Source organism: Hydractinia symbiolongicarpus, chromosome 7, assembly GCF_029227915.1.
Source record: "Hydractinia symbiolongicarpus strain clone_291-10 chromosome 7, HSymV2.1, whole genome shotgun sequence".
NCBI lineage: Eukaryota > Metazoa > Cnidaria > Hydrozoa > Anthoathecata > Hydractiniidae > Hydractinia > Hydractinia symbiolongicarpus.
This window is the reverse complement of record NC_079881.1, coordinates 4,496,719-4,520,262: the sequence shown is the minus strand read 5'-3', so window position 1 is coordinate 4,520,262 and position 23,544 is coordinate 4,496,719. Positions and strand designations below refer to the sequence as shown.

Genomic DNA, 23,544 nt, shown 5'->3' with positions numbered 1-23,544 from the left:
AGTACCCAGTCTTTAATAAATCTCAGCTTATAAACAGCAAGAGCAACATACGTGTACGTGAAAATAATATTTCTATTTGCAATCGCAGATAAATAGTGCTTATAAAACATGTTTATGTTATAATATATGGCACAAAATGTTATCCTAAAATTTTATAAACTTCACCAAAAAATACTTTAATTACCGTTCAAAAAATCCTGAGATACGAACGCTATCCGCAGTGAACACAACCTGGTCATGTTTTATCAACTAAAAAGTTTTCTATAAAGAATTTCAGTTTGCTTTCACTATTTGTTTCACAATTCGGTCAAAAAAAGAGAATTCAATAGACTCACTTTAAATGTTTTTTGAAATATTTGATGAGTATTTGACCAAGGACGATATTTTATAAACAAGTCACTTTTGGGGTTGCGTTGTTATGACTAGACCTTTCTCCCTTTTGTTCTACTTATACACAATACTAACATTGTGAACGGGTAGTCAAAGATTATTATCAGTTAAAACTTCAAAATTTTATGCGAATATTTTCAACATGTTTAAATATAATAGTGCAAAAAATAAAATTAAAATATATTCTAAATTATAAACCAATAGAATTATCAAAACAGTTTTTAGTATGATTATTAACTAGGCGAATACAACTCACATACCGCTTCGTATTTACACTCTCCTCCTGAGATTGTTTTAGCGTATCTATTAATTCGTTATGTTGTTATATGCAGTTGTACACTATAGCTTGGTTGATCGTGCATGACACTCAACGTGAACAGATCTCCTCCATTGATACCTTTCAGCTTTTACTTTCAATTACACCTAACACTTTTTCATTAGTTTTTTCTTGAATATCTTTCTCGTAATTTCGAACATCGTCCAACGTCATATCTAGAAATATCACCAAAATGGTAGTTGAAAGATAGAAACAACACACATGACGCCCACTTCCACCCGTTGGGCGCTCAATTCGGTTACTGGGCGCATTCCAACAACTAAGGTCATTTACGGTACACTCACTTTAAAACACAAAATAATCAGTTCGATCGACCGAGCGAGCGAGCGACCGACAAAACTGATTAATCAATAAATAAGTAACCATACAAAGACAAATGTGTGACACTTACCATACCACTGATCGATCCACGCAAATGCTTGTCTGTGTCCAGCTAGTAATATATCCTTAACCGCCTTAAAAAAATCAGAGAGTCGAGTGTCGGATGATTACAAAAGTTGATAGATAAGAGAAAACAAGGTAAAATACTATGCAAAGAACAACAGTGAGAAAAAAAAGGAAAGATGGGCAAAATCTAGCCAAACCTAAAATTGCAGAGTCTAACAAGTACAAAGAAAATATATAAGTCACAGTCCAGATAACCACCTTAGTTTCAAAGTATTTTTTCCAACCATCACTTTTAAAAAATAACAACACCAATGAACAAAACTAGGTTGGAAATACACCAGTGATGTATTTGATGCTGTTGTTACACGTCTATACATATTTATTTTTTTAAAAAAAATGTCTTACCGAATGTACGTAACTTTCTACTCTATATGCTAGTCCCCAAACATTAAATTCAATTTTAACCAGTTTATACGAACACATGATCGGCTGGGTGCTCATCTAAACCAGATGAAGAAATACAATTACTTACTCATGCCTTTTAGTTCGTATCGAAACTATTTGTCTCGCGAACCTGTCTACTTGACTTTATAACAGGATGAGTAGAAAAAAATATGAAGAGGTAATCGAAGGAGTTTTGGAACCAATGTGAACAGATGATTGGAGGTGTTTTGGAAGTATTTTTCAACCCAAATTTAAGAAGATAGCATTAAAGAAGGGTTTAGTTTAACAAATTTAAGGCTTTTTTAACACGATAACTTTAAATCACTAAAGCGGGTGAAAAAATTAAAAAAAACATTGAAAATGATTTTAAGTTCAACAAAAAAAGTGGACTTGTGACAACCGGATGCTTGCTTTTATTAAAAAAAAAGGCTCACCCGCCAGCCTTCTTGCAGAGGACCACGATCTGTTTTTTCAGATTTGAAATACCTACAGTCCTGCAAAGAGAAGAAAAATAGGTATTATGAGAGGAATTTTATTATAAATTATACTTATTGCAAACCCAAGTTTAATAATCTAATCTTATTGAAAGCACTTCGTCTTTCATTACATTAGATAAACAATCAGTAAAGCCCACAGTAAGGTAGCTACTGAAATTTTCCGCAATTACCAAGTGACACAAGGTATACACGCTTTATTTAATTATACCAGAAAAATTCACTGCATCCTGAACATAATAGCACGGGTTCTACCTTAAAGGTACACGCAACTAGTTTGAACACATTATTATAGACGGTACACGAAATATATGATTTTTAACCCCAATGACATCGTTCTTGCTCTGTTTTACTTTCAAATATGACTATTTTATCAAGCAGCAACAATGGTAGGAATCAACAGCTAAAGTAGCTTACCTCTTCCTTCTTGTAATATTTTTCTGCTAATTCATCGTATGCTATATCCATGGAAAGAATTTCTCTACTTGATAATTCCTCGTCAGTTAGTCCTAAAGCCTTGTGAAAAACAGAAATAGTTGAATATGATAACTAGGGGGTGGTAGTAGCTGCGACCAAAATAACACGTGTACTTGAAAATTTTTATAAGCCTGTAACTTCTATGTAAAGAGAACTTCTTCAGTACATATTTAGCAACTTCAGTATCTAATTCCAGATAATCATTGAATTTTGAATCTGCTGATACTATTTATTATATGTCTAGAGCTAATATTATTAAAACGGATTGACAATTCATTTAAGCGTGAAATTCTTCTTTATACAAAATCGCTATTAAAAATTACGTTGTACACCATAACCCATTATCTTATATATTAATTCCCTTGCGTGAGTAAAACTGTGAGTCCACGACACGGAAATCACGGGTCACTTTCTTATGACGTGGCTGTACGCTAAAATTTAACTAAAAAGATTAGGGATGTACTTCATAGAAATCGCACATAAGGTGTAAATATATAACCCGCTGCTAATAACGATATAAATATATATACCCTTATGCCAAAAAACTCTATGTTAGCATATATATATAGGTATCGCTACATATGAAACGGTATTAGATATTCACAAAGCATACGGACTGTTAAATAAAGTTCCCAGCATAAAACGGAAATTGTGTTTACGAAAAAGATGGCTGTTTTTTCTGAGTATTCTCTAATCTTTCATTCAAAATAAATCTTTAAAAAAACATTTGAAGAAGAGCATGGTTTTATAAATTAATCATAGCAAGGTTCTGTAAGGTTTTTTCATGTTTTATTTTCACTTTTGATTATATTATTGTTGCCAGACATGTTTTATAGCTAGCATCATAAAAAGCCAACCACCACCAACAACTAGCTAGCTAGCTAGGAATATATATATATATGTAGCCATGTTCTTTATACCTAGCTAAGTCTCCAGTTTATATTTAAGTGACTAGCTATTAGCTGCTGTAGCTAGCTAATGCTAGCTTTAAACTAAAGATTCCCAGTATATATATTCCCACAAAACACATCAAACGTTATTAACCCTGAAAATTTTAAACATTTTCCTGGGTTTTTTTTGGTTTGCGAAGTTCTTTTCCTCCAAATATTCTGAAAATAAAGTTCAGAAATTACTTATTTTTAAAATGTAAATTTAATTTGTTTCAAATTGTGGGCAAAAACCTTAATCAGCATGCTAAAAGAACTGACTTTTCTTAATTTAGAATTACTAAACACAACCATTTTCTTACATTTAGTGTAAACTTTTGTGCGTATGGCTTATATTTAATACACCGAAAGAGCTACTTTGTTGATTTCAATTTTATACTCTTTGTAAGCTATTTTTTTCTTCTTTTTGACATTTCTGTTTTACCACTCAATTTTTACATTTTATAAGTTATTTGGAACAGAATGGTATGAAATAGACCAAAATACCCGATCTTAGTTGTTTTTAATTTACAGGCTGTGTCTGTGAAACTTTAAGGGGAACATTTGGTGGAAGACAATGGCATGACATATACTGATAGAACTGATTTTTGTTGTGTTAGATGTTATATCTGAACTTTTTTGACATTTTATGTTAATTTTGCGAGGAAGGACCATATATATATACACAGAAGAAGAATTCAATTTTACACCTTGCAAGCTTTGTTTTTCTATATTTTGTATAAATTCTTACTGGGGAGGACTCCGTGCAATATATCGAAATGACTGATCCTTCTCGATTTAAATTTGATGTGTTCTAAATTGTATATAGTTTTGGAAATTTTGTGTAAGATTTAATGGGTAAGGGCTAGATGCAATATGTCAAAAAAACTTTTTTTGTTGAATCAGAAGCACTCCCTACAACCATTTTTTTTTACAGTTTGTGAAGCTTTTGTGAGGAAAGAGTGTATGCAATATTATCGAAATAACTGATTTTTGTTGCAAACTGTTTTTCTTTGGCATTTTGGATTAAAATATTGTTTTAGAGGGCATATGCAGTAGATATATGTACTGAAATAGTTAAATTTTGCAAACTTTGATTTTGTGGTTACCTCTCATTTTTTACATTTTGATTAAACTTTTCGGTATGCGAAGGACCAAAATAAGAGATTTTAGTATTATTTAGAATTTTGTATTTTGTGTTGCAAAATTGGTGCAAAAATTGACATAAAATGAACTTATACAGATTGATTGCTGTTGTTTAACATGACTCATTATTACTTATATATATATTTTATGAAAATTTGTGACAGAATACTATGTGAGATTTGAAATTTTGTTTACTTTATTGATGGTAAAACAGCATGCAAATTGCTAAAAGGACTTTATTAATTTTAGATTTAAACACCGTTATTTTGTTGGCATTTTGTCTAAAGTTTGGTGAGGAAGGACTGTATGCAATATATCAAATGTTTTATTGCATTATAATTTGTCCTTGCAAATCCCTTTTTTTACACCTTAGATAAAAAATTCTGTCAGAGGCACAATTTATTGTTTATTTTTCACATTGTGTGTCAACCTTTGGCAGGGTTTGCAATAAACTAACTGATTTTAACATATACAATGAGAGAGATTTCTGTTTGACATTGATCAGCTTTTTTGTATATATGTGGCGTTTTGAGTGATTTAAATTTTATGGGTGAGATGTATGCTGAAATGCTTTTGGAAACTTCTTTCCGAATAATTTTCGCATTTGTCAGATGGTCAGAGCAAGTAATTTTAGTAGATTTAGATTTTAAATGTCACATAAATACTGCAGTTGTTGAAAACCTTTAATTTTTTTGGTCATTTATATAATAATGCAGATGTAAGATGCGCACTGCTGTATTGTTTGTTTTTTGATGGACATATATCTTCTACATAAATTAAATGGAATACAGTGGATTCTTCCATGGGAAACAGCTAGTCTTATATATTAATTCCCTTGCGTGAGTAAAACTGTGAGTCCACGACACGGAAATCACGGGTCACTTTCTTATGACGTGGCTGTACGCTAAAATTTAACTAAAAGATTAGGGATGTACTTCATAGAAATCGCACATAAGGTGTAAATATATAACCCGCTGCTAATAACGATATAAATATATATACCCTTATGCCAAAAAACTCTATGTTAGCATATATATATAGGTATCGCTACATATGAAACGGTATTAGATATTCACAAAGCATACGGACTGTTAAATGAAGTTCCTAGCATAAAACGGAAATTGTGTTTACGAAAAAGATGGCTGTTCTTTTTGAGTATTCTCTACTCTTTCATTCAAAATAAATCTTTAAAAAAACATTTGAAGAAGAGCATGGTTTTATAAATTAATCATAGCAAGGTTCTGTAAGGTTTTTTCATGTTTTATTTTCAGTTTTGATTATATTATTGTTGCCAGACATGTTTTATAGCTAGCATCATAAAAAGCCAACCACCACCAACAACTAGCTAGCTAGCTAGGAATATATATATATATATATATGTAGCCATGTTCTTTATACCTAGCTAAGTCTCCAGTTTATATTTAAGTGACTAGCTATTAGCTGCTGTAGCTAGCTAATGCTAGCTTTAAACTAAAGATTCCTAGTATATATATTCCCACAAAACACATCAAACGTTATTAACCCTGAAAATTTTAAACATTTTCCTGGGTTTTTTTGGTTTGCGAAGTTCTTTTCCTCCAAATATTCTGAAAATAAAGTTCAGAAATTACTTATTTTTAAAATGTAAATTTAATTTGTTTCAAATTGTGGGCAAAAACCTTAATCAGCATACTAAAAGAACTGACTTTTCTTAATTTAGAATTACTAAACACAACCATTTTCTTACATTTAGTGTAAACTTTTGTGCGTATGGCTTATATTTAATACACCAAAAGAGCTACTTTGTTGATTTCAATTTTATACTCTTTGTAAGCTATTTTTTTCTTCTTTTTGACATTTCTGTTTTACCACTCAATTTTTACGTTTTAAAAGTTTTTTGGAACAGAATGGTATGAAATAGACCAAAATACCTGATCTTAGTTGTTTTTAATTTACAGGCTGTGTCTGTGAAACTTTAAGGGGAACATTTGGTGGAAAACAATGGCATGACATATACTGATAGAACTGATTTTTGTTGTGTTAGATGTTATATTTGAACCTTTTTGACATTTTATGTTAATTTTGCGAGAAAGGACTATATATATATATACACAGAAGAAGAATTCAATATTACACCTTGCAAGCTTTGTTTTTCTATATTTTGTATAAATTCTTACTGGGGAGGACTCGGTGCAATATATCGAAATGACTGATCCTTCTCGATTTAAATTTGATGTGTTCTAAATCGTATATAGTTTTGGAAATTTTGTGTAAGATTTAATGGGTAAGGGCTAGATGCAATATGTCAAAAAAACTTTTTTTGTTGAATCAGAAGCACTCCCTACAACCATTCTTTTTTTTACAGTTTGTGAAGCTTTTGTGAGGAAAGAGTGTATACAATATTATCGAAATAACTGATTTTTGTTGCAAACTGTCTTTCTTAGGCATTTTAGCTTAAAATATTGTTTTAGAGGGCATATGCAGTAGATATATGTACCGAAATAATTGAATTTTGCAAACTTTGATTTTGTCGTTACCTCTCATTTTTTACATTTTGATTAAACTTTTGTGGGAGACCGTCGGTATGCGAAGGACCAAAATAAGAGATTTTAGTATTATTTAGAATTTGTATTTTGTGTTGCAAAATTGGTGCAAAAATTGACATAAAATGAACTTATATACAGATTGATTGCTGTTGTTTAACATGACTCATTATGACTTATATATATATTTTATGAAAATTTGTGACAGAATACTATGTGAGATTTGAAATTTTGTTTGCTTTATTGATGGTAAAACAGCATGCAAATTGCTAAAAGGACTTTATTAATTTTAGATTTAAACACCGTTTTTTGTTGGCATTTTGTCTAAAGTTTGGTGAGGAAGGACCATATGCATTATATCAAAAAACGTTTTATTGCAATATAATTTAACCTTGCAATCCCTTTGTAACACCTTAGATAAAAATTTCTACTTAGGCAAAATTTATTGTTTATTTTTCGCATTTTGTGTCAACCTTTGGCAGGGTTTGCAATAAACTAACTGATTTTAACATATACAATGAGAGAGATTTGTGTTTGACATTGATCAGCTTTTTTGTATATATGTGGCGTTTTGAGTGATTTAAATTTTATGGGTGAGATGTATGTTGAAATGCTTTTGGAAACTTCTTTCTGAATAATTTTCGCATTTGTCAGATGGTCAGAGCAAGTAATTTTAGTAGATTTAGATTTTAAATGTCACATAAATACTGCAGTTGTTGAAAACCTTTAATTTTTTTGGTCATTTATATAATAATGCAGATGTAAGATGCGCACTGCTGTATTGTTTGTTTTTTGATGGACATATATCTGCTACATAAAATAAATGGAATACAGTGGATTCTTCCACGGGAAACAGCTAGTTATGAATATTATGTTAAAAATAAAAGTATACAAGGAGATGATATATCATAAAGATTTTATATGAAAAAAATACATACATTTTGTGTGCAGCCGTTGTCATTTTTGTAACACGTTTTGACAAGTATAGAAAATCTTGGTAGGAATGAACACTGAAATAAAAATTAAAATATGCATAATTATAAAGAAAACAGAAAAAAAATAAAGTTAGCTTAGAAAATATAATCTAACACAATCAAGTTGTACTTGTCCTTGCTTTAATAAAATAACTTGGGGGGAATTATAAATAAACAGTTGTTGATTTAGTGTTTAATGGTTGATGGTGTAGTGGTAGCGCTGTGATCTTGTAATCATAAGGTTGCAGGTTCAAGTCCCCCCTGCAGCGCACATATTTTAGTGTTTTCAGCACATTTGGAACCAGAATCTGACCGCCAATTAGCTTGTGTGGCAGACAGACAAGCAAGTTAAAGCAATGGCAATGCTATACGTATCCCTAGTTAATAGTGGAACTTAGCTACCTCGGATGAGAAGAAAAGCCAAACTTTAGAAAGAAAACCTTGAGGACGTAAAGCTTACTGTTACTTACTTATCTACTTACTTGATTTGTGGCATTTTTGCGAAATGAAGGAGATCTGAGAAAAATGAAGATGTGGTGCAATACGCAAATGATCGTTAATCAAATGGAGGAAAGAGGATCTTTAAAGTTACTATCAAGGGCTGTTACTTATAGTAAAAAAGTCAACACCTGCAGATCACACCCCTCCCTCCTCCTTCAATCGAACAATAAACATTGGAAGTTAAATACGAATAGACTTTTTTTAACTAATAAAATCCCCTTTAATAAACATTCCTCTGAAAATTCAATAAAACACTAAAAAAAATAAGATTCTATGCATTAAAACTTATCTAAAAGGAGTGGGTAAGCAAGATAAATATGGAAATAATAATGGAACACCTTACCTCGTATTCTGTGATAGTGTAAGGATAGTAGTTGGATGCTTTTTCTGTGACATAAAATATTTTTGGTATATAACCTTGTATCCACGTTGGAAGTTTGCTAAAAAAACGCAAAAGATCACACTGTTTATTTATTTTTATTATATACCCGTAAGCAAAAACAGCCATTGAATAAATAATCGTATTCCACCCGTATTATTCAATGCTTGTGACGTAACAATAGTTTTGACAAAACATTCGTAAACGCATGTTTTGATTTTATCCTTTCCGCCTCATTAATTTTTATCGTAATTAACTGTGATTGGTTGTTTCTTAGTGGTCCGTTTTCTGATTGGTCGATTTCCAAACACGTGAAATGGCGGGAACTTTTTGTCGAGAAAATTCTTTTTACAAAAACATCAAAACAAAGAAATCGAAACAAAAATGAATCGCTTCGGGGATATAGATGATGCAAGAATTGAAAAATTAATAAGTTAATTATAACAATCTCTTTTGGGTATATAATAAAACATATATACAATAGGTAAACATAGGTTATTGGATTTATTAACCCTTGGTGATATTATATTCAACTCCGCTGCTGTATATCTACTTAATATTTAACACGTAACAAGGTTTTCTTCTTAAAGTTAATATTCGATGCTATATAGCAATGACGTTCTCAGCTTGCTAATGCTGCAGCTAGGATTTCTCAATTAAACAATATGCAAAGTCACGTGATCTGAGATGAGCGATAGAAATACAAATATAAAGTAAGCTGCAAATAAAAAAAGAAATAAAACAGTGAGAATATTATCGATACAGAACTTTTTATTTATTTGTTTATTTACTGATGCATCATATTCAAAACCTTATATAAAATTGCATATGAAATATATTTATTTGTGAAACCATAAACAGGGTTTCCACCGAAAATATGGTATCAAATTTCCTGACTTTCCCTGACTTTTTGAGGCCAAATTCCCTGACTTTTTTAAGAAATTCTACAGCCAAACAGAAAAACAAATTAACTAAAACCGTTTAAACCGTATTTGTCGCAACAAAAGTAGGGCAAACCAAAGTTTGGTTTGCTTTTTAAAGATCAGAAACATGGCATAACATTAATAAGGCATGCAACTCTGCATTTGCAATATTTGAATTTTTATCAGTCTCAATCAAGGTATAAAAGACAAAAAATTCCCTGACTTTTTCCCCCAAAATGGGTCTTTTTTCCTGACTTTCCCTGACTACAAATAAAATTCCCTGACTTTCCCTGACTCGGTGGAAGCCCTGACAAATAAACTTAATAGTCAGCTTTGAAGTTTTTAAAAATCTTGTTGGCCAGATAGTTAGCATTTCTGATGTATGTTATAAGTGTTACTTTAAGAGATTACCTGCTGATGCAACAGGTTATACTGCACATAAATTGAAGTGTAATTATAAGAGAATAGTTATAAGTAAGTTGTTTTTTTATTTTTGATTTTTTAACCTGTCATCTGGTTAACTCATTGTGTTTTTTTTAAAAAATCCACATGAGGTTGTTGTGGGTAATATGCACTGTCTACTCAGAGGACTTATGGTGCGACCTCGGAAAACAATAACGTTGTAACAGACTTGACTCTGGATGTTTAGGTTCAATATTTTACCAAAGAATGTTATTTCAGCATATTTTGCACACAAAGCATACCTATTTAAGTACACTCTTTTCTCTGTATACCTTCCATCACCATGAACTGGATCATGACATGGCTCATTGCGTACAACTTCTACACCTTCACCCTTCTCACTCTGCTCATGACTGTGTTTATTTATCATGTACAATTGACCAATGCGATACTAAAGAAGACATAGATTATATAATATATAGAATTATCATCATCATTCTCGGCTTAACGTCCGTTTTCAATGCTAGCATGGGTTGGACGGGATATAATAATGACCCTCTTCCAATCTGATCTAGACTGTCTTATATCTAAACTCAACTTCCTCTGTATCAAGTCTGTCCTTATAACCTCCTGCCAAGTCTTTCTCGATCTGCCTCTGGGTTTTGCCCAAGGAACTATCAAGTCTCTACACTTTCTTACCCAATTATCCTCCTCCACATAGAATATAGATATGATTAGCAACATAGAAGTACTTTCATAATACAATATAAATTGTTTCGTCTATCTATACCAAGAAATATTACCCAAGATTAAAAGTATAGGCCAAGCTTTCGAGGTCAATACGCTTGCTGAGAGTAATATTTCTAGGAAGAGATAGATAAAACAGTTTATATTGTATATCAACTTATAGCTATTTTGTTTGGGTGAATGTCGATATTAAAAAGGCAGTGAATTTAAAATTATCTACATTCCTTGCTGTTTTTATGGCAGACTGATGCAAGGTTTTAAATTTACTGCAAGTTAAATTTTTGAGTCTGTATGTAGCTAGCCATGTTACCAATTCTCCAGCGAAGTTGTTTGTTTACGTTTTTAGGAACCATTCCAGGTGCTATGAGATTAAAAGTTTTACTGTACTGTATAAAGCCCAAAGTGAAGGCTTTTTAGTCAATCATCACAGTGGATTTCCCATATAAACGGATAGAAAATAGCTATCAGTTAATAATATCCTATATTATGCCTTTTATTAGAAGTAAGTAATAAGGTGTTTCACTTTTCGATTAAATGAAATCGTGTTTTGCAATTAAAAACACATTTAATAAAAATTTTAATTTCATTTCTAAAGCTCTTGTTACTTTTTAATAAAACATCATATTTATTCTAATAACTGCATGACAAATCTTTCTCAGAACACAACACCAAAAAAAATAAATAAATAAACACATTTTAAACAAAACAAAACAACCAAACAAAAAACAAGAAAATACCTCATCCACTGTTAATGGCATACAAATTCTGTATTCTTTTGATATTGTCATTTTATATATTTATTTCCAGTGTACAAGTCTACAATTTTTACTACACTAAAATAAAAATATTATATATATATATATGTACTGTACACTTAAACCTGAGGTAAAAGTAAATGTTTTGAATCAATTTTTCTTGTAATAAGAAAGAAAAAGCTTATTTAAGCCATGTGTGCAAAATTTTCACCTATACTGTAAATTATTTCAATTCTAAATTAACACCTGGTAACTAATGAATTATTCATGAAACTAATTCTATTAAATAGACAAAATTAAATTTCGCACTTTTATGAGTGAATTAGCCTTTTCTTTTGCGATTGTTTTGCATCTGAAATTAACAAAATGAACCTTAACTTTAAAATTGCAACCTAGTACCCTAGTTAATAAATCATTAAATAAGAAGTATTAATAATTAATAAAATTCTAGAAAAAAAACAAATGTTATTATGGTTTGGGAGAAAATTGTTAGCCTATTGCAACTATTGTGTACAGCCCTACATGCTGATTGGATCAATGTACTGAGATCAGGGTTTGAAGTGTTGCTTGGTGCCATTGATGATCCGTTAACATATACAGGAGAAAGGTTTTTGAAATCTCTTCAGACATTGCAGCTATTGTGTGGAACTTGAATCATTGATTAAAATAATGTATAGGCTCATGACTTTTAATGAATTTTTAAAGAAATATCATGTTTACAAGTTCATTCCAAAATAGATCCACGCAAAAGATGACATCAGTTAACCCAACCTGTTTTCAAGTTATTTGGCCTGAAACATATTACTGCAACGGCTTCACTAAAAAGAAATACGTCATTGACACCAAATTAACAAAACAATGTCACCAAACTATAATATAGCTCATTTGTCACCATACACTTTCGTGCTTAATTGTAGGAAGGGGGGGGGGGCAAATTGCACTTTTTCGAATTTTGCACCCCTAAAATCATTTTATAATGACCCCCACAGGTTAAAAATAACAAATTAGTTTTTTTAAAGTTAGTCAGTTTATCCCCCCTCACTCCATTTTACCGAAAAATTTTGTAATATCCCCTTAGGTCATTATATTATGACCCCCTGCACTTTAAGAAATTTTTCACAGGGTACTCACCCCCTGCTTATTTGACCCCCCCTCCCCCCTCCAAAGCACAAATGAGTACAAATGAGACCTAAAAAACATTCTCTTTGCACAGGTGACAGACAGATAGACAGACAGATGCAGTCCTGGTCTTTTGCACACTTCTGCAAAAATGGAGTAGTGTTTTAAATCACACACCAAAAACACCTTAGTCACTTCAATAATGCCCACCTGAAATGTCTTTTGTATAAAGTAATTATTTACTATACTAATAATCAAAGAAAAAAAATGACTTACAGTTCGGAATTTGAATGAAAAACATGCGCATTTAAAAATGAATTCTTTATTCACTACTTTAGGGCACCATTAGGTGGTATATATATCTCAGAAGTCGCCAGTAGCATGCTTCGAAAATGCTTGTCACTGGCACAGCTTAACATGAAACAAAACTGTACAGGAGACTCAATTGTTTGAATCTTCGCAGAACATTTCTTCCCACAAAACCTAGGGCAGGGCTGACTTATTGCATGCTGTGTCGTGTTGGAGACAGAATTTCTGGACTTCTTTTAATACGATATACATTTTTTTCGATTATTATTACTAAACATATTTGATTTCGCTTCCCCCTTTTAAAAATTTTATTCAACATGTTTTTTCTTTGGTATTACATCACGAGAACATTCATCCAAAAGCTGTATAAAGTTACAGAACACCTAACCTCTCTCATGTTCTGGTTATATTATTTTAATTTATTTATGGGTGCGCACTCTTCTTGCAGTATTCTCTGTGATGATGAAGGTCAGACTGACTTGTGGCATGGTTCCAACTGGTCTTCCGTCTTTCGTTCGAGTCTCAGTGTAATGCACCAGCCGAGCATAAGAGTGTCAGCATGAAGGAAAGGGGCTGACTTTAATGTTCTCTATATCTATACCTTTACGTTCTTCATATTAACACCGACCGTTTTTGATCATGGCACTCAAATTTAACAAGACGCAACTACACTATCTTCGTATTTTACGTCGGCAGTGCTGAATGTTGACGCTAATTTTAAGGTGATCATTGATACGAAGTTTGGATACGAATTATACGAATTATGTACGAAAATTTTGAGACGATCCTTTAATAAAGATGCAAATACATTTAATTACTCAGTAGGCCTACCAGACGACCACATTTTTCAAATGTGTTATCACACACCTCAAATTAGGAAAACTGACTAATCACTCTCCTCATTAAGGCAAGACGCGTGAAATTCATCACGCACCTACGACAATCTAGGCGATTGAAGTATCACTCAGCTGCTACAATTAATATGACCAGGACTGAGATGAAACATATATAACATATATAAATTATATACCTGTTATTGTTTCTTAAACTTATGATGTCAAAACTTTACATTAGCTATACCTGGTTCATGATGGCGGGAAAGAACTTTAAAAATATTAGAAATGAGGAAATAAAATTAATTATAATTAGCTGCATTTTAATGTGTAATTTTATTATTTTTCAATTTACCACAGGATAACGTTGAGTAATTTGACCTAGAATTTACTAATGTATCAATAACATATATATATATATATATATATATATATATATATATATATATATATATATATATATATATATATATATATATATATATATATATATATATATATATATATATATATATATATATATATATATATATATATATATATATATATATATATATATATATATATATATATATATATATATATATATATATATATATATATATATATATATATATATATATATATATATATATATATATATATATATATATATATATATATATATATATATATATATATATATATATATATATATATATATATATATATATATATATATATATATATATATATATATATATATATATATATATATATATATATATATATATATATATATATATATTATTTTTATGTTTTGTTTTCAAGAAAAAACTACATTAATTTTGCTACTTAAAGTTTCATGCTTCTTAGCAATCTTCAGGCAAATGATACAAATTATACAAGTTGGTACTAACTAAAGTATAAACCTTTTAATTACGTGATACAACGTAATAAAAATACATACTTAAAATGTTTAATGGACAAAGTAGAAAGCCTTACGAATTCGATGGAAGGCATACTTTGAAATGGTTGAAATGAACTGTAACGAACAATGTATTTATTTGTATTTATTTGTTTTATTACGTTGTATCACGTAATTAAAAGGTTTATACTTTAGTTAGTACCAACTTGTATAATTTGTATCATTTGCCTGAAGATTGCTAAGATTGTATAATTTGTATCATTTGCCTGAAGATTGCTAAGAAGCATGAAACTTTAAGTAGCAAAATTAATGTAGTTTTTTCTTGAAAACAAAACATAAAAATAATATAACTGCTCTGTTACACATTGAGCACTCTGTTGTAATTTGTGTTAAAATTACTTCGTGTTTATAAAAGCTCCTGTTTTTGTTGAGCACTCTGAACACTCTACACACCACTGTTTACAAGATTTTACATTATTGTTTTATGGTCATGGAAAGGAGAAATCTTGGTTACTCGCTAAAGAATATCCCGATACCACCGAAAAATACATACTTAAAATGTTTAATGGACAAAGTAGAAAGCCTTACGAATTCGATGGAAGGCATACTTTGAAATGGTTGAAATGAACTGTAACGAACAATGTATTTATTTGTATTTATTTGTTTTATTACGTTGTATCACGTAATTAAAAGGTTTATACTTTAGTTAGTACCAACTTGTATAATTTGTATCATTTGCCTGAAGATTGCTAAGAAGCATGAAACTTTAAGTAGCAAAATTAATGTAGTTTTTTCTTGAAAACAAAACATAAAAATAATATAACTGCTCTGTTACACATTGAGCACTCTGTTGTAATTTGTGTTAAAATTACTTCGTGTTTATATATATATATATATATATATATATATATATATATATATATATATATATATATATATATATATATATATATATATATATATATATATATATATATATATATATATATATATATATATATATATATATATATATATATATATATATATATATATATATATATATATATATATATATATATATATATATATATATATATATATATATATATATATATATATATATTGAGGGATAAACCCTGTGTATTATTTCCAAGAGAGACCATGGCTTAGTTCAAGAGTCTCAGAGTATTTAATGCTCATTTTGAGCTACACAGACCAAATTAGTAGGGCCCCACACTCTACTAGACAACTCCCGGCAACATCCAACGGCCCACACAGCGTGCCATCTCCCCAATTTCCCTCACATGGCTTGGGTTAACCCGGGGCTATGGTACCATTCACTCGCCCATGTTGAATCGCCGTCCAGAGGAATCGAACCCCGGTCTCCCGCACAGAGTACGAAAGCTATAACCACTAATCTACGGGACATAATTATCTGGCTTGTATAATGAAACTATCACTCCAAACACCACCCAAATTCGGGGTACCCCATGTTTACAATTAACCCATTAGATCCCATTAGCTAGCTATAGCTAGCTGGCTGGATATATGAATTAACATTGTGACATTGGACACCTGACCCAAAAGGATGAAATGTGTGTAGCTAGCTAAGTCACATGAACTTCCGACATATTTTTTCAAAAAATGAAAGTATATTTACGTTGTCCACAGTCAAAGCCTCCATGTATACTTTGTACAACAGGCACACGTAACAACATGTATTAAAACGGTCAGCTGATTTTACCCCTGTGCATACTACCCGTGTATGATGTCCAGATCCAGTAGCTCATCCGCCATATTGTCCCTGTCCCACACAAGGTTGGGCCTTATACAAAGTCGGGCGAAAATATTTGTCTGGCTTTAGGCGCCGACTTTGAAAGCTTTTGCCCAATGTGGTGCATGTATGAAAAATTACTGGTTGAAATCAATATAGAAAGTGTTGCGGAGAGGTTGCCAAGGCAAAGGCATTAAGCAGGGCAAGGAAAGGGCAGAGGCAGGCAAGGAAATAGGAAGAGGAATCAGGAAGGCAGGGGTAGGCAAGGCATGGGAGCCACAGGCAAGGACATAGTAGGCAGGCACCAGAAAAGGCATAGGAAGGGTAGGCAAAGAAAGGCACGGTCAGTGCTGGCAAGGCAATGGAACGGCAAGGCAGGGGTGCATGACTTTAATAGAAAATCTCCACCTTACAACTCAAAGATTGCGTATACTCAATATTATCAAATTTATCTCAGGTCAATATACAGTGAATCATAGCCATTACAAGTATTTAACCCTATTCGGTCCGGGGGGGGGGGGGGGGGGGGCGGATTCCGCCCCCCCCTGACGGTTTTTTTTTAATAACTCCTGATTGCTTTGTTATATGGCTATGATACTTACTGAGTTTCAACATTTATCTATTAGACACCTGCATGCTAATTTTTTAGGTCCTATACCTTTCAGAGGCTTTGATATTGGCCATTACTCGAAACTACCCCTAAAAATCTCTATGAAATCCTTATAATGGGAAAAATATAATAACTCCTGTTAGGATTATCCTTAGAACTTGAAACTTGCAACACAACTTTTTTTTTATCAAGAAGAATCATTTTGAATAATTTGAACACGTGACTAATCCGATTTCCCGATTTTGTCGGATTTTACCCGAAAATCGAAAAAAAACGGATTTTTGGGCAATTTTTGGCAATTTTTTATCCTATCCATGTAAAAACCGGAAGATATGTTAAATAACTTTTATTTAGCTTCCAGAAACTTCAAACAGAATGTAAAAATTCGCTCTAGAACAAAAGTAATTATATTTTAAGCAGATAGTGGCATTTTTAACAATTTTCAAGCTACTGATGACGTCACAGAAAATGTGCTGACGCAAGCAAATTTTTTTTGGCGCCATTGTGTTCCTTTTATGACGTACTATAAGTGTGCCAAGTTTGATTCAATTTGAACAACCCTATGAAAAGTTATTAAGGGGGGGGCGGAATCTGCCCCCCCCCCCCCCCCCCGGTCATAGTATGTTCGAAAAACCCCGGACCGAATAGGGTTAAACAATCGGTCATAACGACATATCATTTTTTAACTTGGTTCCAATGACAACAACATTAAAAAGTCAAGATATAGAAATAATCAAAGAAGTCTTACTTAAAGATTACCTATTATATGAAAGCCTGGTTGTTGTAGGTGCAAGATAATTATGTTTTTCCTAGCCCTGTCCAGGATTCGAACCTGGATTTCTCATTTGCATGAGTGTCATAGCCATTAGACCAGCAGGGCATAAATATATATATATACAAAACTTTACAGGTGAACATTATATACACTTAGGAATTTACAGCACACAGCCTAGTTAATTAACCTTGTGCTGGTTAAGCCACAAGTAACTGTGTTACCTGGCGTAAAACGCTTGGTGGAACAGTTAATACAAATTGAAAACTGTACCACACATTCAGGTGGAGCACCTTAGTACAGATGTGCAGTATATCGTAAATCGAGTGAAACACACAACATTTAAGGTGTTTCGGGTGTAATTATATTTATCCTTTAGCTTGAATAAAAACACAATTTACATATTGTGCCATGTCATAGCTAAAACAGTCAGCAAACCTTTTTTATTTTTCACAAAATGTTTCCAGTAAAACTTAAAATATATGTACTTTAATCTGTGGTGCGCCATTAGTATAGGTAAAAAAACCCTTTCAAAAAAACTTTAGCACAACTTCTGTTAAATAGAAACACAGGTAATAGCTTGTCGTTAACACTAGGCTGAGTGATTAGTACAGATATACTGTGGCGCACATATACATTTTGACATAATATCCCTTTCCGAAAAATATCCTAACTTTGGTTCAAATAAACAGACAGTAAACACCCTGTTGTTATCCTACACAGCTAAAACAGTCATTCAGCAATTTTATTTTGCGGAAAAGTTTTTGTAACATTTACAAATAAAAACATAGTTTAAAACCTGTTATTACACTCCTAAAGCAAAAAGAATCCTGCAATAGTTTATGGGAAAAGTTCTTGTGCAAGATCAAACATTAATCGTAAAATCGGATAGCCGTAATACATTTTTCCAAAAAACTTTACTGCAACTTCGGTTACCCTGCATGACAATAAAAAATTCTTATTTCCAACTGAGCAGAAACTTTAAAATAATAGCAATTAATTAGACTATTGAGAAATTAAATAAGAAATACATGTTTCAATACATGATGATTGCACGAGAACAGCTTGTCAGAATTTAAAAAGCCTCTTAACAGAAAACGTAGACGTTGATGTTAAAGTTAGAATTTAAAACGCCTGGGTAATAACAAATGCAGATGTTGAAAAATTAAATAATAAAACAGGTATGTTGCACATCCATATAGGTTTAATACCATTTCAAACCAGACATAATCAACATTCAATGTGGCACAGTTTACAAAACGTATATTTCGCGCCAGGTGTTATAGTTACTTGTGACTAAACCAGATTAGCTTAAACTTCTGTTAAATAGAAACACAGGTAACAGCTTGTTGTTAACACAGGGCTGAGTGATTTGTACAGGTAGCTATACTGTTTCGCACATACGTTTCGGCACAATACCCATTTCTAAAAAACTATCCTAACTTCAGTTCAAACAAACAGACAGTTAACAACCTGTTCTTATCCTACGCAGCTAAAACAATTTTATATACTTTGTGGAAAATTTTGTAACATTTAAAATTAAAAATACAGTTTATAACCTGTTTTTACCTTCTCTAAGCAAAAAACCCCCGCAATATTTAATTGAAAAAGTTTCTGTTAAAGATTAAAAATTAAACACGGCACTATGATTGAGTGCATTATCTCACTCACTGTGTAGTATATGTAGAGCTATAGCTAGCTATAGCCAGAAAATCTATTTCTTTGTAGCTAGCTAGTTTTATACTAGCCATTATGACATTGCTTGATCTTTTTTATGCTATTAGCTAGCTAGCTCTTCAATTCAAGTAGCTCTAGCTAGCTATTTAAGTTCTATTATTATTCCAGCTCAGTCAGTAGTTTTATGCTAGCTAGCCTTAGGTGTGAGTGAGAATAAGAAAGGGTTCATTACATACCCTTTCTTTCTTCGCGTTCTTGAACATAACAAGCCCTTCCGTCAGTTGCGACATGGCTTAGATTGAGTTTGAGGCGCTATGTGTCCGAGAAAATGTCATGTGATGTTAGTAAAAGTGATTTATGTATCACGTGGCTAAAAAGTGTAGGCAGATTTAACCTAAACTGGAAACGACACCATTTACGCTTGGTACCATATTTAAAAAGCAACAAACACTCCTTCGCCGTGCTATAAACAAGTTGTCTCGCTTACTAAAAAATGTACTAGAGAATGACCATATTAAATTGCTGGATTACTGTGATCCTTTGGACGAAATTTTAATATTTCCATAGTAACCATGATAATTTGGATGTATAGGGACGAAATCCTATATACTCTCCACCGTACTTACATTTCCTTTATATTTGGCTTATATAATGAGGAAATAGGCTCCGCTTCTCTCCGCAAAAAGGAGAGCATTTTTAATTGTTTTATTGGCAAGAAATAAAGAAATTGTTTACGACAAAATAAAATGAAACTTTTTACCATGAGTATAAGAAATCCACTGTATTGCAAAAAAATGCCTTTTGGTCAGCTTCTTTGTGCTATTAAACCTAATTAGGCCCAGTCACAAAGTCGGTCAAAAATCGTCAATATTAAAATGCCCTACTTTGGGTGGTTGCTATTCCTGCCCAAAGTTAGTCACAAATCGTCAATATTACAATGCCACTCTATTCTGGGCATGCTTTTGCTGAAATAGTTGTAGATTAAACGTTTAAATTTTGGTTACATACGTGTTCATAAGAGTGAATTTTCGTTAAATTAAGGCATAAAATAGTAAAGTAGTTTAATAAAGTTATTTTAAGACGCATGGAATGAAGCAGTTTCAACTCTGATAAATAATGTGTTTTTGCATAGGTTTGCCCTACTTAGGTTATGATGTAAAAATGCCCGACCTTGGGCAGCCGACATACTTTGGGTGGAACATCCCCGTCTCTGTTCGAATCTGCCGTGCCAAAACATCGCATCTCCGGGTAGCTGGACGTCAACGCGGTTTCTGTCCCGCGCAAACAGTCGAGGTGGACACCACGACACAACACTCGTTGGGTTGCCTCATCCACGGAGTTCTTACGTGCCTAAAGGTGTACTCCGCATTTAATCAGTTGTTCCATTTGTGTATGCTTTATTCCAGCGCAATACAAATTATTGATTTGATTTATCGAACCACGATGGAAGTTAGAGCGAATGCCAACCTCGTCCCCAAGAGCTATGGCTTTTTTGACATCGAGACCGGCGTCAAGTACGGCTAGCGGCTTTGACATAGGCAACAAGCCCTGGGGACGAGGATGCGAATGCCTACCAACTTAAAAATGAATCTAACGCCAATTAGCTCAACTGAGCGCAATAGATAAGACTAACCAGGAAATATGTTTTATTTTAACAAACAGTTTCTCTTGCTTCTTCAAAACGTTTACAATATTAATATTAGGTGATCTGTATCAAGACCATACTATTTTTGGTGTGTCAATAAAACGGAAGGAGAAGAAGCATACCTGTGTGTAAGCTTTGTATAGCAGTTGCCAGAAAAAGAAATTTTGAAACTTTTATTACAGGTTTTAAAATAACTGGTAACTAAAGTCCTAGATTTGCAGAGTTCTGAGCGAGAAAGTTAAAAATAAATATGGACGAATCTAAGCAAAATAATGACGTGATGCTTTTTATCACGATCACGAATCTCTACAATATCAGTACCGTGCGTATCCTTGTTCTGTAGATGTTTAAATTTGCATTTATATTGACCACGTGACAATTACAGTGCATAAACTCAGGAACGCGGTGCAGGTTGCTGTTAACACAAGTGAAAGTGATATTTATTCTCTTTTCAAATTTTTTTAGCAATGTCACTATTAGCCTTTTGTTGAGCTGGATAATAGCTAGCTAGCTAGCTAGCTATCTGTCTATCTGTCTGCCTGCCCTGTACTGTATTATTTTTGTGTGTTATTTAATTGTCCTTGAAAAATATATAACAGAAATACTGTGAGTGTTTCACGAATTTGCTACAAAAGAAGTGTGCAAAAGTAGTGACGGATTGACTTGGGATGATAAGAAGAATGCAACTCTCTAACTCTGCATGCCCCCCCCCCCCCCTTACGCGAGATGATATTTTTAAAATTCTAAAACTGATGATGCAGGAGCTGCATGAACTGTCTTGTATATCAATGCCAATTACACATCATTGCAACAACACATTTATTAACTGGATCATTTCATTAAACCTAAAAATTTAAAGATTTACAGCTGTTCCTGGTGTGAGGGGTATGATGCTTGGCATTGAGACTTACTGACTGACTTTTTATATTTATCTATTAGACACATGCATGTGAATTTTTTAGGTCCCATACCTCTGAGAGCCTTTGGTCATTTCTCGAAAAATTCCGCTAAAAAATTCTTATGAAATCCCCATAATGGGTAAATTCATTGGGATTATTCTTAGAACTTGAACAGTCACGAAACAACTTTATTTGGTTGAGAGGAATCATTTCGCAAAGAAAAAATTCTAAAAAACTTTTGTATTTAGCATCAATAAATCATTTTGCTTTAATTCGCCAGTCGTCGAACCGGTTTCAGAGATGACTTATATAAAAGCCGTAAGGTTAGATATATTTACCCAAGACGTAATGGCTCAATTAGCTAAGGCGTCGTAACGTGAACCTAGAGGACGTGCGTTCGAATCCACCGGGAGGCAGTTTTACTGAAAAAAAAGTGTGTAAAAAAAGTTCGTTGATAACGTTGCAATTTAGGACATAGTAGTTGGAAGCCAATACTATCCTCGCAGGCGAGATCGTATAGTCTATTTTAAACTAAAACTAACAAGAAAAAGCTGTGCATACTAGCAATCGCAAAGAAGAAGCATTATTTTATATTTATTTTAGAAGTTTATATGGAAGCTCAATGACGAAAACCGCGCGCTTTCGAATAATTGGTCTGTTGCAATGTGCGCAAGTTAATACAAATCTGAAAATAAACGTTGTGACCTGTGTATATCTGAAAAAGTTTGCATCCTACACTCTGACTCAAAGAAATTATTGAACAAAAGGAATGAAGTAATCAGTAAATGTCGGCACAGGGATAAATTCGTCATCAATAATGAGAAGTAATTAGTAATTTTGTTTTACAATATAGAATAATTTCCCTTAAGGGAATTATAAGTTGTAGAATAATTTTATTTTGAAAATTTGTTGTCATTTGTAGTTTGAGAATTGTCAGGAAGACATGAAACTTTTAGTTGCTGCTAAAATATGCTTTCTTAGTTTTATCCGATAATATATTTGCTCTGGAAACATCGAGCACTCTTTTTTTGCTAAAATTGGTTGTTGATTTCCGCTAACCGCTACGCGAAGAGGAATCTTTAAAATCGCCTTGAAGGAGGTAGAGAGATAGAGACAGTGCAGCTAGGCTGGACGTAGCGGGCTGTGATACTTAGGCTAAAATATTCGCGCGGACCATGGCCGTTGAATTTTATTTTTTCATTTTTATGTTATT

General features: G+C 32.4%; 1 protein-coding gene across 1 annotated transcript; it reads right to left on the bottom strand.

Moving 5' to 3' along the window:
- Positions 1 to 54: 54 nt before the first annotated feature.
- On the bottom strand, positions 55 to 21,831 carry LOC130648393 (cytoplasmic phosphatidylinositol transfer protein 1-like). Its single transcript, XM_057454439.1, has 10 exons — positions 21,822 to 21,831; positions 11,787 to 11,884; positions 10,605 to 10,753; positions 8,942 to 9,038; positions 8,062 to 8,133; positions 2,470 to 2,568; positions 1,993 to 2,052; positions 1,520 to 1,615; positions 1,119 to 1,182; positions 55 to 882 (listed from the first exon to the last, which is right to left on the bottom strand). The coding sequence occupies exons 2-10, from the start codon at positions 11,835 to 11,837 to the stop codon at positions 791 to 793; spliced, it is 780 nt and encodes a 259-aa protein (XP_057310422.1). The 5' UTR covers positions 11,838 to 11,884; positions 21,822 to 21,831; the 3' UTR covers positions 55 to 790.
- Positions 21,832 to 23,544: the final 1,713 nt, after the last annotated feature.